We start from the raw sequence: 18308 nt of genomic DNA, 5'->3' as shown, positions 1-18308 counted from the left end.
CAGTCCAGTCATCATCCGAAGACGATTGTGGATACTAACAATCGAAACGTCGCGAACTAACTTGGCTTGAAATCTCTCAACTTTTTTATTTTTATCTATATTTTCATTTTGTACCTATTTCTTTATTTTAATTTTTGTTCAATTGTTTTATTTTTACTTGTATTTTATTTCACTTTTATTTATTTCAGGTTTTTTCTGCTTAATATAATTGTTATTTACAGCTATTTATTTTCAATTCTTTTTTTTCCAGTTGTTTCAGGGATTTCAAATCATTTTATATATTAGACAATGGAAGTCCGAACTAGTAAAATTCACCCATCATAAGTTCATACATGATCGAGATTTTTTTGAGTTTTGAAACGTCACTTGAACAGGCAATAAAATGGACAACTTTCTCCTATTTTAACAATTTTCTATCTCTTATGATTTTTTCAAACTGGCTCTACATATATTGGACACCCTGTATATTTTCTCAAACTGTCCGATGAAATATCAGTGAGATTCAATAACAGAAAAGAATCCATTGCCCTTTATAGTTTCAAATGTATTTTCAACTTATGAACAATTCATAAGTGAGTTTAATCAACTACAGTCCTATTTATACTTTCGTAGTTTTCTTCACAGAGGCTCATTCCATCACTTAACGACATAGCACACTCTATACACATCAACATCACAACATGACGCCTTAAAGGCCATTATCAAGATGAGTTTCGTTTTTTTACAAATGAAAGAATATAAAAGCTACTAGAGCGTTCTTCAAGGATTTTTGCTAGTCGAGACATTCTTGACAGTAGCTATTATTTCAAAGTCGTTTCTCTGGTTACAATGGAATGAACAAAACAATAAATATATTGCTTGATTTATTTTTAGGTCAACGAATTGCTAAGAAAAAAACTCACGTAAAGAAGAGAACTCTCAGTCCTGTTTTCAATGAAAGTTTCGTATTTGATATACCACAAGGAGGTGAAGGATTGGATGCTGTGAGTCTAGAATTTCTACTGTTAGACTGGGATCGTGTTACCAAAAACGAGGTGAGTCGAAGTTTCATTTCATTTTATTTTTCAAAGGACAGTCTAGTGGTTTATACTCAATTTAGAACCAATAACCAAGTTTCAGAACTGACAGACAGATAAATAAATGGATGCTCCTCATACTGACATTTTTTCTGAGTATCTCGTTTATGAAACAACTCACTGATGTTGATAGTTTCTTTGAACTGTCATTTCATATCGCATTTTTTCGTTAAAAAATTTATATATTATTCTGAAGTAATGCAAATGTAATATTTAGTCACAAAAACCATTTGATTTCGATATACCTTGCCCTTGATTTCAGTAGTCTGTCTATGCAAGTCTCACTGAAATTAAATTTGGAACGACTTCATCTCTTATCTCACTTGTTCATCTCGCGAGATGCACAACAAGTGGAAAGTTTGGTTTTTGGACACTTCTTCCACAACGCCCTTTCCTTAGAGGAATTACTTTTTCGAAAATCTTGGAATTGTCCACGATCAAGTTGACGACACCATTGAATCTGATTTTCTCGCTGCGAAAATTCCTGCTGATCTAGAACCTCAAAACCAGGTATACAATTAGCTTTCTGGTGAAATTGTTCCCTGTCGATGTTGAAAATTGCAGGACAATAAGATGTTGCATGCAGCAGAAGATGAGTCCACTCAAATCAACTATAGAAGCATTCATCAAGAGGGTCAAACAGGAATTAAGACCTTTACAACTACTAGACCCCTAAGATCAGTACTGAATAGACTTTTGTATCTACCCTCGCTATATTTTGTATTACCAGGAGCGAAAGTGGTTCAATTCTGATTAGAAAATTCACTTAGCTTTGAGATTTCAGACAAAATTTGAATTTCGCAATATGCGGAAGAAATAACATCAAACATATCCGTAGACTATATCACATCAAAACACACTTTCTACTCAAATTTATAAAAAATATATGATGAAAATTCATCACGAAAACTTACTTGATAAAGTCATATGATATGCATACTGGTTGAAAACAGAATAGATAGATAGATAAATATTTATTCTTGAAAAATATAGACATTATTCATATATTTTTTTTAAATTTTGAAGGAACATACATCAAAAATATTCAAGTTATTAGGTACATTATTTTATAGATCATTCCATAACTGAACGTAATATACACACAAAGCATTGAGCTTGACTGCAAATATACTTGTTTTCTTTTCCCCTTTTCTTTCTATTCTACTCCTATTTTTCTATTTTATTCAACATTTCTAAAACATTGAAATGGTTTTGGAAATTAAATAATTTTATGATAATTTTTCAAAAGATTTATATCTGATTTTTTTTCAGTTTCTGCGGGATATCATTATATACCTTCTGACCCACGTATAAGAAGTTTCCTTGACCTGAATCTTTTTGAAAAACACGCCCCTTCTCAAACGGAGAGAGTCACTAAACCTTCGGTACCTTGGTTAACTTACAATATAAAGATAATAATTTCACTCAAGAACCGAGCTCTTAAGAAATAAAAGATATCATTAGCGAAAGCTGATTGTATTTGTTATAAATAACTCAGAAAGTATACATGTAGTGCGATACGACGTGAAAAAAAAACATATCTGGATTTCGTTTTACGAAATAAAAATTCCAAATCAACTTGGAATATCCCCGACGAATTGAATGACGTCAATCTTATTAACCAGCACTTCAATTCCATACCTCAACCTGTCAGATCTGCATACCAACTGTTCTTATTAGATCGTTATGTTAATCTGAAAGAATCTAAATACTCTTTTCACTTTACCGCAGTGACCATTGAGATGGTTCAAAGCTCCCTAAGACGCATCAAAAGCAATGCTATGGGTTCAGACGGGATATGCCTCAAAATGATCAATCTCATTGATTCTTTTTTGATAAATCATTCCACCTTTCTCATAAACTGCATCATAACCAGTTGCCAATTTCCAAAATTTTGGAAAGATGGATTGGTTATCCCTCTGGCTGACTGTAACTCACCTACAGCCCTTTCTGACCTGAGACCAATTACAATTATCCCGTGTCTCTCTAAAGTAGTGGAATATTTTAATATTTGTTCAATCAGGATTCAGATCACAGCATAGTACCACCACGGCACTTCTGTCAATTACTGACGATCTTTATAAAGCTGTAGATGATGAGAATATGACCTGTTCAGTACTTCTGGATTACAGTAAAGCATTCGATACTATTGATCACGAGTTTTTGTGTAATAAACTTGTCTACTTTGGGTTTTCTCAGATATCAGTGTCACTTTTAGGAAACTATCTAAAAAATCATACTCAAAAAGTTGTTGCGAATGGAGTTGTATTAGATGATCTACCGGTGTCAAAAGGAGTGCCACAAGGACCTATTCTCGGGCCCTTGATTTTTAGCTTATACATCTGCGATTTTTATCAGTTTGTAAAAAAATGCAGTATGCATCACTCTAGTGATGCATACTGCTGTGCTGTGCTGTTAACACTGTTTGATTTTTGAGTAGTATTTTCATAACGTATTCAAAAAACACTTTATTGTGAGATTTTCACTAAACAGTTCTACATAAACGTAACACGTGTTTCGCTTCTCCGAGCGTGTCTTTACTTTAGTAAAGAAGTCACTGTATGGTGAAACACGTGTTGCGGTTTTGTAAAACTGTTCAGTGAAAATCTCACAATCAAGTGTTTTTTGAATACGTTAGTTGAATATATTAGTTATTTTCATCAAGTATAGGTCCAAATCCATCATATAAATATTTTCATATGTTTCAAACCGCGTCTGGTAGGTGTGCATAGTTTCATTTTTCATGAGTTTATCTTTGGCAATTTGGTAGAAAATGTTTCTTATATTGAGATATCGAACTTGTTCGAATACATTTTCCAGTGCGAATATTTTTTATTTTTATTATTCGTTTTTGTGTTGTCTTAAGGGGTTTCAAGGTGTTTTATTATGCCCCTCCTCAACCTGTTACCCCATTGAATAACAAGGCGTGGTATATATTTCTCATTGTCTGTCTGTCAGTTAATCATGAAATCTGTCTGAACATGTATATCAGAGAGCGAATTTTTTGTGTCAGAAGTTGGATGTGATACTTCCATTTCAAATGACTGTCTACCGTTATTTATAGATAATTAGTATGGTCAGTGTTTTGGAGAGTTCATGTATCTCTTCGCGCAGGAATATTTATATGTATTGTCTGGTTTTTTGGCAGCCCAGTTTTATAGTTTGAGTAGGGTGAATATGTAGTTACTTTTCAAACTTATGGTTAGTCAGATCTCTTCCCAAATTTTACCTTCAACGTAAGGCACCTTCATCCGCAAAAGAAAGTACTGTCCTATCAGCTTCTGACCCAATAGATCGTTCGAATATATAAGGAATAATATGGGTCCCATCATCTTGTTTCGTTCACATTGCTTGTCCGCGAATTCCAAAATTTTCCAATTTCAACAAAAGCCTTTGATGACATATGGTGTCAAAGGATTCTACCAAGCCTATGAATACTCCAGCACATGCACGACTCGAATCTAAACTATTATAGATTTTCTGAGTAAGCACGGCTTTTTCATCATTTGTTAATAGATTTTGTTAAAACATGAACTGCATCTTGGATAATATTCTATGTTTATCTAAAAAACAGTTCAGTCTGCGACTGGAGTTGGAATATACCGAGGGGATAAATTTAGATTACAGCTACACACACGGTCATGAGCAATATTGCAATAAGAAAGTAATATAAATTTGAGTCCTTGGAGGAAAGAACGAATCAATATTTTTACATGAGATGATTCCACGGCCGATCTCTGACAAAATATACAATGTTTCTGGGTTTATTAGCCGTGATCAGCAGGTTTTTATACCTGATATTTCCTTTGCTATGCCCTCTCTGGGTTGAGTGCCCTGAGATAGAATCTTCCCCACTCGATTACTGTGTGCAGAAGCTAGAATCTCGTCCATTCATCCCCACTCATTGCAGAGTGGACCTCAACCTGCTGAAGGCACATCAGCAAGATTGACATCTGAACTACACATTGGATTTGACTAATTCAAAATTGAACTCATTTGGAAAAAGTTTCTGCATGGCAGACTTAGGCATGAAGTATACAAATAACCAATCTATGCGGACCAATATTTGAACAAGCATTCCAATCATCATTCTGGGCAACAAATATAACGAGGCCAAAATCAAACGAACCATATGTATGCTGGAGCAAACGGCCATAGAAAAACTTTACCGCCCTACATAAGTGGCGTGACGAACCGAATTGAAAGGATCTCCTAAAAACATGAAGTTGGGGTCATTTTCAAGCCCCAACAAGTACGATAGAGAATAGTCTCAGGTCAGGAATCCATTAAGTACTCCAGGAGTACCCAGTGATCAGATCATCTGCTCTCAAGTGAAATACGTCAAGTTAAGTACTTTTCGGAAGTTCATATGAGGCATAACCTTTTGTGGTTAACTTTTCGGTTTGCCTTGTATTACACATGTGAGCAGATTCTTTGTTGATCTAAATTCATTTAGTTTTCATTAAGGACGGTTATTTCTGAATGATATAACTTTCAAATTATCTAAAAGAACACTTTGTTAAGGCCAGTCTCAAATTACCCACACTGTAAGTTAATGGACTGACACATATCAGAAAAAAACTGTCCTGAACGAATTGCTCTTTTAGTTCATTTGATTTACAGCCAGTCTCCAAGTATGCCCACTCATTTTGTGAAGTTTTCTTTCTTATACGAGGAATTGGGCAAATTTCGGATATGCGTTTGATTACCTCATTCACGGGGAGATGGGGCGATGACAAACATGTTGTTTTTTTTGTTCGCTTCTGCCTGGTTCGAGGAATGATACTCTGAAAGGTATTCGATTTTCAATTATCGGAAATCATCGATGTCATGTTGATGATAGACACTACCTAGCACTGATGAGTGGCCAAACAGCCCAAAACCGGTCTGAAAGTGTGTTCCAATAATTAAAAATCGATTTCGGCAATTGTATCGCCAATAGCGTATGCAGGATTAACTTCGGTAGAGAATCCTGCACTGACACCTGTCGGATATAATCCAATGCCCTTCATGGTATTAGCCAAGGGAGTAATTGTTTCCTGATAGGTGTCAGTCCATTAACCTACAGTGTAGGTATAACGAAACAGGCCTGCACGAATTGTTATTTTAGCCAATTTACAGACAATCTCCAAGTATGCCCACTCATTTTGTGATATTACTTTTATTCGGAATATGCTCAGCAAATGAATGTTTTTCAAAAATATTCCCAATATGCCATAGAAAAAGTATTCTATTCGCGAGAAATGGTCATTATCTGTGAAAATGAAGTTTATTGTTAAAATCTGTCAAAATGCTTACTTATTTCTTAAACACTTTGATTTCAGGTTATAGGAAGGTTGGATTTGGGTGGTACCAAATGTACGGGTTCAGCTCTTCACCACTGGAATGAAGTTTGCAATTCTCCAAGGCGACAAATAGCAGAATGGCACAAATTACGAGAATAGAACCACTAGATTAAGAGCGTATCTATATATTACAATTCCTTCACAAAGTCAATTCAGTTGTTCAACCTGAAAGTCTGAAACTGGATATATCACTATCAAACTGTTATTTTTGATCATTGATTGACAGTTTTCAATTCATTTCAAAGATATTTACTGCGCAGAACATTAAGATAACAGCAAAAATACACTCACACAGCTGGAAAGAGAAATTGAGAAAGAAAAGAATATTAAGACATACCTGAAGTAAAATTTCAATCAAGTGCACGTTAAAGATGAATATGTAAAAACCAACTTTTGAAATGAATGAATGTTATTTTTATTTTTGAAATTGACGATTCCTTTTTGTTTCCTGAAGATGATGAGCACTCTGATAGTGAAATGAATAAATTTATTCTGTGGAAATCATCTTGAGTAATTGAAAAAAAAATCGATTCGCAGGAACTATTGAGGGAAGATTAAACTCTTTATACATATATTAATAGCAAAATCATCAATGTAGCAGAATTTTCAGAAAAACTCTTGTAGGAATCAAAGGCAAAAGTTCTAGTTTGATGTGTCTTAAACATTCAGAAGAATGTAAGATGCATTTTCATAAAGAGTTTTGATTGAAGAAACCAAAATTGATTTGACTGTTATCAAATATAATGACGAACGATTTTCTAGAAGTCTACTATATAGTAAAATATCTTAACCCGATGGAAATATGTTTATCCAGCAACATGAGTTTTTTATAGATAGATATAGATAGATTCCACCTGAAGGAACATTCAAAATAAAAAACAATGTGTTGAAAAACTGTTGGCAGTTGATAAATCACACATACAACTCATAATGAATCAATAGAACTTGTGAAAAAATTTTTTGGAATAATTTTGCAGATGTTTCAAACACTCTACCTCAAAAATATTACGCAATACTTTAGATCTGTTTCCTCTACTAATTTGATGTGAATTGTTCAAGCATATTGTTAGTCTATATAGTTTCTCAAACTAGTGAAGTTATCACGTCGACTCATTATTTATAAATGAATTGATATTCTCCGTACTCTATGATACGGATGTTGGTGACTCATTGTTGAAACAACCTGAAAGGGCAGCAAATCTGAAAGTCAACTTTCATCGACCCCAACTGACCTTATTTTCACGGAAAGTGGAACACCCACGTGTTTTGTATATGTCACAGAAAATTGATTTCCAGAGAGTCACTGAATGCATCGGCACTTCAACTTTACGCACACAGTTATGAAGGAATATGAAAAAGTAGATTCGAGTGGTTATGCAATTGGAATTTAGCAATCTTCAACTCGACAAAAAATGAACATGATTCAGGGGAATCAGAAAATATGAAATCTTCAAGAAAGGATCATATACTCCTTCAGTATTCTCATTGGAATATCTGTTGTTGAGTATATGTTCATCCACGTCGTATATGAAATTTCTTCAGAAGAAAATGCACAAAAACTCGAATAAATGTCTCAAGAAATTGTCAATTTCCTTATCAACACTCAATATTTTCATAGAAATCATTCACATCTTGTACACAAAATGGTACTTTTTTGTTTTGAGCGATGGACCCTGCTGGTTATATTACCCCCCTACAGAGGAGATTGTAATAATATGCTGCTGGTTCATAAATGCTGGTTTTATCCTTTTTCTGGACAGTGTAACAACGTACAAAAATTAGGCAGCTGCTGTCACCAGATGCAGATTTCTCCGCATCAAATTTTGAATATCAAGGCAGGTCCGAAAAAGCTGTAGGGTTCGTGCCGATCGCACGAAGGCCGGTCTTTTTGAAATCTGATCATTTGGTATACTTACTTATATTCTCTCTCATTATGTGGTTCCAGATCTGAATTTTAATCTCAATTGAAATGCTTTTCTCTCACTATTCTCTTCTCGATAGATTGACAGAAGGTCACTTATTTGTTTTTGTTCTCTTAACTTCATCTTACTCTACTTATTTTTCTCATTCCAAGAGAAAATGAAAGTCCAAAGTTTCGAATATAAAGTATAATAAGTAAAAAAACGACTCCATAGACAAAATAAAAACAACGTGTAAAATATTATATGAAAGGAAAATAATAAATTCTATAATATGAAAGAAACTAGAACAAAGAAAATGCCGCCCCTTTTACTATGCTATTTACTATCAATCTAACCTGTTGAATAATTACAAATGCGCCAACTCGGTACAAAATACTCTTAGTTTTACTTTTACTTCAGGGAGTGTGGTGTATAACTTCAAATTTTCGCCCCTTTTCTGTAATTGTATTATCAACTTCAGCTAAACAATCAGCACTAGGAACCCCACAATATGTAACCTCTTTGGAAATAGGAAGTGGACTCAGACAGAATAATATGTGAACTCTCTCTAAACATCAACTGGTTAGTCATGGTCAACCATCGGTTCCGTTGATACGGTGTGTTTTCAACATCAACACTTTAATTTCGAACTCCCCTGTACCCATTACCGGTTTATGCTTTCACTACTTAAGTTTCACACCACACCGGTTTATGCTTTTACTACTTAAATTTCACATCACGCACTTACAAACAAATTAACTCCCCTATTTAGGCCACCTCCCTCAGCCTCGAAGGCTGAGGGATGAGACCCCCGATCTCGTCTCGACGAGATTCGGTGACCGACTTCTTGTGTCTCGCCAGAAACTCCGAAGCCCTCGCGTCAGCTATGCTATTCACAAAAACCTCATATCAGTGTTTTTTCAACCTTCACAAGTGTATGATTATCGGCAGGATGCAATACATTTATTTGTTCAGTCTAAGTAAATTTTAACATGACCACAACGACGCTCGAAGGTCCGACAGTCATAAAGTAATTCAGCGCTTTTTCAACTGGAAAAATATCGACACCGAAGAAACAGGTGATCGACCTCGATCTCAATGAATAAAATCATATTTTATGTTACTCTCACAATGGCCGTTATTACAAGATGGATGTCGAGCTCACGACTCCAACTGTCCTCCCTGTAAATTTAAATCAGGAGCGAGTCTACAGAGGAGATGGATGTTGAGCTTACGACATCAACTCTCTGTGAATTTAGATCAGGAGCGAGAGCTTCTCAACTGTGCAACTCCAGATCCATCCAATAACTGAACCAAAAAAAAGGTACTTTATGAAACCGCCTTGCACCAAATTCTCGAGCGGAGTACACAGAATTTGTCAAGTGGAGGAACAAACCCCACATGAACAGGTTAGCAAACGTTTGCGCTCAAGTGATGATTCACCAAAACCACAGGCGAAAAAGCCCTGCACGGTTGAATCTAAGGAATCGTCAGGTGTAGCTGACGTGCAAAAACCCTCATATGAGAAGGTTGTCGCGGGTCAATGATTATGGACGGTACAGGATTGCTTACTTTTGCGATTTTGTTAGACACATCACGTGATCTCGTGACGTAACAGTGGTGACTCTGGATTGATTCAGCACTGCACTTTCAAATTAAAATAAACAAATTTCATGTAAATTCCTAATTAAAATATTATTTTTATATAGGATTAAATACTCAATATAAATGGATTATTACTAAGTAAAAATGTTTTTTTTGTGGATGAAAGGGCGAGCCATTTTGCCCTTTTTAAAGTAAGAGGTTTCATCAGTTTTTTATTATTTTCGTGAAAACCTTAACTCCCACAAAAATTTGATTCGAGTAACATATTGATAGTTTCATTGTGTTTTTTCTGTGAGCCTCTGATATTGCCATTTGTATTCTGTAATACTTCTAGGTACAACTAGGTACTGCAGTTTTTTTTTAATTTACGACGCAAAGGCAAACGTATAAAAAACATATTTATTTTAAGCAGTAAATTGATAGAATGAGTTTTTACCTAACAATTCATTTTCAAGGTCTCGTTCATGATTATTTTCGAGGTCTCAATCATAATCATTTTCTGTAAAATGTTTGGAACAAACAAATCCATTTTTGAGAGTGAATTTATCCCTTCTTTTGCAGCGACGAATCCATTCTTTTTGAAAAGTAGTGGAAACCATATCCTCAGCAATAGGAAAAGAATGAAATAATACATCAGTAACACCACTTTTCTTTAAAGTCAACTGACAAACGTATAAAAAACATATTGATTTTAAGCAGTAAATTGATAGAATGAGTTTTTACCTAACAATTCATTTTCAAGGTCTCGTTCATGATTATTTTCGAGGTCTCAATCATAATCATTTTCTGTAAAATGTTTGGAACAAACAAATCCATTTTTGAGAGTGAATTTATCCCTTCTTTTGCAGCGACGAATCCATTCTTTTTGAAAAGTAGTGGAAACCATATCCTCAGCAATAGGAAAAGAATGAAATAATACATCAGTAACACCACTTTTCTTTAAAGTCAACTGATTGCTTTTGCAAGTTGACACTGCACAAATACAACCAGGCATTTTAACTAAAAATTACAAGGTTATTTAATGGTTAGACAATTATTGCTATCACTTACAAAAATGTGAATATTTCCAATTTTTACCTTAATTCAATTTAAAAATGTTCAAAAAACAAAAAAAAGTTCCACAATGGCAAAAAACAAACCTCAAAACGAAAGAAAATAACAGAATCTTATATAACGTCTACTCGGTACACCAGTTTAAAAAATGTCCAAAAGCACAAAAAAATACGACTTTCACAATAACAAACTCATTGTTTCAGAAACCTAATTGGTATAGTTAAATAAAAATTCAATCAAAATAAACAAAAACAATGTAATACTGTCCGAAAATAATCCTCAAAAAAATGTTAAAATAACACACAGTCTTATGGCAGGTACTAAAAGTGACACCAGTGTTACGTCACATCTGCTCGGTGCTTGGCGTGGCGATATATGTAAGTAAGAAATCCTGTATGTCCATAATCGTTGGCCGCGGGTATCAAAGTGGGAATCTTGCACCTTGACTATCCGACTACCTCATTAATGATGAAGCAGCAGAGCATATACTTTGTGCCTGTCCCGCTGGGGACCAAATCAGGTTTTTAGAGTTCGGCAGAGCCGTATACAGCCGAATACACGGCATTTTCAATTCAGCGATTTTGAGATGATGCATTGCTTTAGATGGTTCATATATTTTTGTAATCTAAAAATGACGTTGCCAGAGGTGAAACTAACAGACTGCCATCAACATTGAAATACGATTTTTCCTAAAAAAATTCGGATGGTATCGATTAATGAACGAACATATTTCCATTAACGTGTTCATGCATAGAGCATTATTCAAAAAAATGTGCTTCAATTTAATTCGGTAGAAATAACCTACATATACTTTTCCAGTACATTTTTGATAACAGAGTTGATTGAATGAAAGATCTGGTTATACATTTCAATTTTGAAATGGGTTTCGATTAGCATTTTGTGGAGACTTTGATGGTGAAATAACAATGAAATCTGTTTTTATTTCTTTGAAGTTTTTCGATTTTGGAAACGTCATATGTTATCCACATTATAATTCCAACCAGATGAGGCTTGAAAGACTTCAAGATATGTTTCTTCACCTACATTCACGATGAAATAACGGAAGCTTATCATTATATAGGACAAATGGAATTCGTTCTGGATATGGTTTCTTCTTGTAGAAAAATGAAACATTATATTTGAATACTCCCATTTGAGTGTACACCATATACCTCAACGACCAATCAGAAGTGGTTACTTGCTAGTACAAGTCAGAATACAAATTCCTAGAATATGTGATTTTTTCAAGGAATACTCAATCTTTATATTTTTCCTATATGTTATTATGCTTTCGAAGAAACTTCCACAAATTATTTTCGATCATCAAATTGGTAACTTATAATCATTGTAACGTGACCATGCATTTTGGCATTAATGTTAGAACACCCAGTAATTTTTCTGTTAATGGAATTCATTAGTGGAAACTTGATTGACTTTTTACTGATTTTTATCAAATAATAAAATTAAAAGAATATATGAATGGATTAATAAGTCGATCACATGTCAGTGTAACATATTTTCTTTCCCCTAATGTGTTGTGGATTTTCAATCTATCTCGTTTTCTGAGTCAAACTGATTACACATTCTTCAAGATCGCCGAAAATGTTGACACCATAATCATTGTAAGTCGATTTTCAAAGGAAAACAATTTTGAATTGACTTTCCAGTGTACTCTTATAGAAGCATTACCAAGGCCTTTTAGATGAATGTCGGGATGCATTTATACTAATTGATTTGGTCCATGAGTTTTTCTAAAGCGCCCTTGCAGTAGTTAGGCATAACCCTAATCGTTTCGATGTGAACACTCCTGAATGTACCATACTGAGTATATAGTTAGGGCGTAGCATAACTCAAGCATACTTTAAATTAACACAAAAATAGGCTATGAATGTAAATAAAGTTATCACCCCTTCATTTGGTATTTTGTCCTTTCGTCAAGAATGTTTATAGATTCAGAAGTATTTCGAAGAGCTTTAATGTACCGCGGCATCAAACAAATGCTGGTGTTAGGAAGTGATTATTTTATCTAAAATGCGACCCAGAAATGTATCTATTTATGATTCAATAATTTTAATATTTTCGTAAAATAGCCTCTCCCCACTGCGACCTAGATTAATTATATTTTTTTTACCATTTCTTGTACTCTTATTTCTCTACACCCTAAGGCAGATATTTTAGAAATAAATTATGAAAATGATATTTTCTGAATGAAATTTCATGAATCCACGGTTCAACTCCAAACACTATAATATTTTCTCATTTTTAGAGAATAATTGTAGAAGTAAGTTTATAACTGATTTATTGCTTTACTTCTGTTGAGTATTGAGTTTCATCGATTGTTAATTTAGGAATTCCCGTTTCAGGAAAAAATAACCTAGTAAGTTGATGCTAAATCGTAATATTCTTCTGAAAAAATATTGTAGTTTTTGAAGGACTGGAGGAGTTTATTTTTACCCATATTTTTGTTTTGAGGAATGATATTGAAAATTAGATGGTGCAATGGGATCATAAAATTTGAAGATCGCCTATTAGGTTATGAACGTCAATTTTGTTCATTTCCTAATAGCATGAAATTGAAATTGTAAAAAGTGAGATTGTATTTATGTTTAGTAGTATTAGCTACGTGAAAAGGGCTTTGTTATATGGAAATTGTCTCACCAAGGGTTGCGTTAATTTTGTTCACTCTCTGGAACGAAAAACTGTTTACAAAATTGTGAATGTCGACCTGAATCCTTCAGATAAACATTCGAATGATGGACTGCTAAGCATAAATTGAGCATATGGAAACAAATATCAATATCTGAACTGAAATTATTTCTGAGTTAGCAACTTACTAATTGTGATTACAATTTTAGAAAATTGAATGACATATTTGAGAAGAAAGTCACCCTGTCATTGCCCTGGAGACTGAATTATGAATATGTACATTATTGATTGGATATGGATCAAGTCCAAATTTACCAAATTCCAATACGTTTTTTCTTGATGTTTCCGTGTTTCTCACAGTGTGAAAAATAAATGAAACTACATTCATGTTGAATATTCTGAAATGTAATGAAGGAACAACTGAAAAGGTTCATCCCGAGAAGTTACTAATCAATATAAACCTCTGAAAAGTCTAATTCGTAACTTGTGTTTTATAAATTTCACCCAACAATAAGATATAATATGGAAAAACTATTATTAAAAACCTGTTATTCTCGCATATGCGTCTCATGTTTTGGTGAGCCGTTGATTTACTTTCCCAAAAAAAAATACCTATATTGAAATTTAAAGCTTCTTTTTCAGACATAAAAAGATTGAAAATGCGCAGATGCCATATTCGATAATCTGAAATATACACAGACTTATACAGAATGCTATCCGAACATTCATGTCATATTCATATTTCCGTCTTCAATATCTTGTTTTACCAGGTAACCAGGTACGATTCATTATCAGAGAGTTGGTCAACATATACTCCGTATCTTTTAAAAAAATATATGCGGATTCTTTAGGCTTTCTGTATTCTTCTTGAGATAATTTTGTTTCTTTTCTTTACAAGTGTACTTTGGCCGACTACGTGGTAATGGATAATACATTATTGGAGAAGGAAATATGACCATAAATTGATTTCCGATATTCTGTGAAATTGACATTTGAACATTATCTCTCTTTTGACATATATAGGAAAACTATAAGTTTTCAATCGCGAAGAGTTTTGAGTTTTGAAAACTTGAACGTGAAGAAAGTACATATTTATTCTTCATCGGTTTGTCTCATTTCAGTTTATATACGATTATGAATACGAAAAATTAGTGACTAATCGAACACTTGAGAGGTTTGCATTACCCAGTAACTTGACCGATATAGATTTATTCATTTCTCAGATTGTAGAAGGAAGAAAGAAATACTCACTCTGTTGATTTTTTAGCTTTATACACGCAGCATACGCAACCCAGGGGAGTATCAATTGAAATATAAAGTCCCTGCAGCTTACTTTGTTATCGAGTTTCATTTGTTGAGAATAATATCAATGTCTATGAGAAAAACACTTTTTTAATACATTCGTGTCTTTTATTTCTTTACCATTGATTATCATCAAAATTATTTCATTTCGGATAAAACGAAATTTTTGTCGTATTTGAATTTATCAGTTGTATAATATTCCTTACTGAATGTCATTGTAACGAAAAAGATATGTCTCTTCCATTTACATAAATAAAGTCGTGAATCTTATACAGATGTTGAAAAGGGCGTAAAGGATCATCATTTTCCGTATTGATTCTTGCTATTCTGAAAACTCCATCTTCGCTGGAATACACTTCCAGAATTTTCCCCATTCTCCAATTGGATAGTTTTCAATTTTCATCTCCAATTGAACAGTCAACTCCAATTTTCAACTCAGGTGGCTTTCTTTGACCAGTTCTGCTGAATGTTCCTTTTTGAAATTATTCTTGTACTGTTTCGACGTTCTTGAACGTGTTTATGTCTTCTTTTCGATTTTTTTCGGTGAGTTTTATATGAAACAGGTATATCAATTTGGGGCATGTTTTTTTTGTAGGTATCAAGAGTCTCAAACAATATTCACCATCTGAGACATATCTTAAAGGTCGAATATACATTACTGCCTCACAGTCTTCATATTTTACCATCTGAGATATATTTCAAAGGTTGACTATACTTTACTGCCTCACAGTCTTCATATTTCACTGAAGCCCGCCCTGGTTTCTTTCGATTTGAATATGAATCGGAATCAAATCAAGTCCTCCGTACTAGACAGTTGATGTAGCATTGAAAATCTGTTTAATTCTCTGAGCTAAGTATAAATGTTTAGATAAAAGAAACACTTTCTCGTCGAGCTAATGATCTTCGGAGGGCTAGTTAGAGTGATTCCGTTGAAAGCAAAGTTACCAACTACGAATGAACTGCTCTGTGAATTACATATGTCTACAGAACTATTTATACTTTTGGTTCATCTTTGAGGAACAATGGGCCAGTCCAATCTATCCGTATCAGAAGCTGATCTGTATGACATCCTGTGTAATGAATATATGGCTTTTTTCGTAGCTAAATCAGATATCCGGAATTTTCAAAGAAACCAGTCTTGTTTTCAGTCGCCACAAGTTGTTTTCATCTCGAAATAGTTGTAAGTTTAAAGATTTCATGCCATTTCCAAAAGTTCATCACACCTAACATTTCCAGATTCTCTTCCACTGTGTCTCCCATAATTGAAGTTCAATCTCAGTATCCATGCATTCATTCTTACAGCTTTGAAATTACTGAAAAAATATTGAAAATTTACAGTTGACACTGTTGAACTGTCTGTTTCTTTAATCTTTTTTATATTGGCTTCTTTAGGACATATTATTTGGTCGTGTGGTGATTATTCCTTAGAGTCCTTCAATGTTGAATATTACCGAAGTGTTTTCCTAATACCAAACCGTTATTTTACCACCTCGACACCTGTTTCATCTGACACCTGATCATCTTCAGGGAAAAGATCAAACTGATTTTTTCTTTGGAATATATATGGAATATATACATTATATTCCATTCCATTCCATTTTTTTCTGTCAGTACTTGAATGTTTCGCTTCTGCCTATGTTACTTCTCTTTTTTTCATTATGTGCCCAATTGTCTGATCTCATGTTTTCCTTGGTCTATCCGTTTTCTTATTCTTTTGGATGCTCGCTTCCCAAACTTCTCTAGTTAGTCTTGTCTCTTTCATTCGATACATGTGTCCCCACCAGTTAAGTTGTCTTTCTTCTACAAATTCTAGTATTGGCTGTACTTCGAGTTCTTTTCTTATTCCACATTTCTTATTCTATCGATCTTCGTAATTCCTTTCACTCTTCTAAGGTATCATTTCAAGACCTTGGATTCGACTCTTTTGCTGTTCTGTGTGTATCCATGATTCACAACCGCATATAAACACTAGTCAGTATATGGATTTCAATAGGTTTAGTTTAGTTTTGCGTGTAATCTTTTTTCTGTAAATACATGTTTATTCATGACGTAATAAAGTTTCAATGTTTCCTCAATCCTGTTGTTATGTCTGCATCTTGTGTTCACTTCTCATCTTATGTAACTCCAAGATATTTGCACGACGTTACAATACTTCATTTCATATATCCAAATCTTTTTGTAATTTTTCTTCGCTATCTGCTATGATCACTATATCGTCTGCAAATGCTCCTTCAGATATTTCTACTCTGTATCCTACATTTGGTTTTTTACTCATCGCTGTACATTTCTCAATTATCTCGTTCATGATTATTTTAAAAAGTATTGGACACAGTGCCCCTCCTTGTCTTAATTCTTCATGTGTTATAAAGATTTCTGATTTTTTGTTGTTGCTAATCACTCTGTTCAAATCATTCTTATAAGTGTTATTCTTATTGATTTATCTTCCATTTTACTCTCTTTGAGTATCTTGTCTCTTGAGTGCCTTGTCAAATGCTTTTTCAAAGTCTGAGAATGCTATATATATACAGGGTGTAACTTAAGTACTTTGAGTACTTTGAAATATTTGAGTGACATATTCCTCGACAATTTTAAGAAACAAGTCTATATGAACTTGTGTCCGAAAATGCTTCATTTGGGAGATACGGGGTGTTGAAATTGATTTTTTTGTTCGCTTTTTGAAAATAACTCTTAATAAAAAGTTATTTGCACGAAATTCGGTACCCAGGGTTTTTTTTGACGTGGGAAATCATAATTTCGTATCAATTTTCATGTAACATCTAGAGGACACTGAGTACGCTGTCATTATTTATTTCAAATTGCTCTAACTCATTTGACAGTTAACTTTTGGTACTTTTCATAAAAAACCTAATTCCCACACCTTTTTCAAGTAAAATAGGTACACCTCTTCAACAACGCTGGATGTGATGGTTTTCGAGATATTTACAATTTTCTATATCATTACAAAAACTAAGTATCTGGGGGATCTCGTCAAAATAAACAACTTTTTCCTATAATATATTTGACGAAAATAACAAAAAGTGCAAAAAACTTATGACAAAAACCTACCATGTTTTGAAAAATTTCAACAATATGTATTTCGAAAACGAATTATTCTTCGTCAAACATTTTCTAGGAAAAATTTGTTCAATTTGGCGATGAGATCCACCACATACTAATTTTTTGTAATGTTTTCAGCAACTTCACTTAGCGCCCTAGGAGCTAAGTATGCATCGATATAGAAAATTGTAAATATCTCGAAAACCATCACCTCCAGCGTTGTTGAGGAGGTGTACCTTTTTTACTTGAAAAAGGTGTGGAAATTAGGTTTTTTCGTGAAAAGTACCAAAGTTTACTGTCAAAAAAATAAGGGCAATTTGAAA

The 18308-nt window shown here is 33.8% G+C and overlaps 1 protein-coding gene across 1 annotated transcript in view; it reads left to right on the top strand.

Annotated features, from left to right (window-relative positions):
- Syt4 (Synaptotagmin 4) overlaps window positions 1-15026 on the top strand; it is a 54688-nt gene extending 39662 nt beyond the window's left edge. The window contains exons 7-8 of the mRNA XM_074177901.1: window positions 874-1034; window positions 6401-15026. Of these exons, the coding sequence (XP_074034002.1) occupies window positions 874-1034; window positions 6401-6520 (281 nt within the window). The 3' untranslated portion in view covers window positions 6521-15026. The remainder of the gene's footprint in view (window positions 1-873; window positions 1035-6400) is intronic.
- Window positions 15027-18308: the final 3282 nt, after the last annotated feature.

This window comes from Leptinotarsa decemlineata, unplaced genomic scaffold (genome assembly GCF_025532065.1).
Source record: "Leptinotarsa decemlineata unplaced genomic scaffold, Ldec_3_MD MMD2_tig00003335_RagTag_RagTag, whole genome shotgun sequence".
Lineage (NCBI taxonomy): Eukaryota > Metazoa > Arthropoda > Insecta > Coleoptera > Chrysomelidae > Leptinotarsa > Leptinotarsa decemlineata.
Note: the sequence above shows the minus strand (reverse complement) of the source record. Positions and strands in the feature narration are given on the sequence as shown.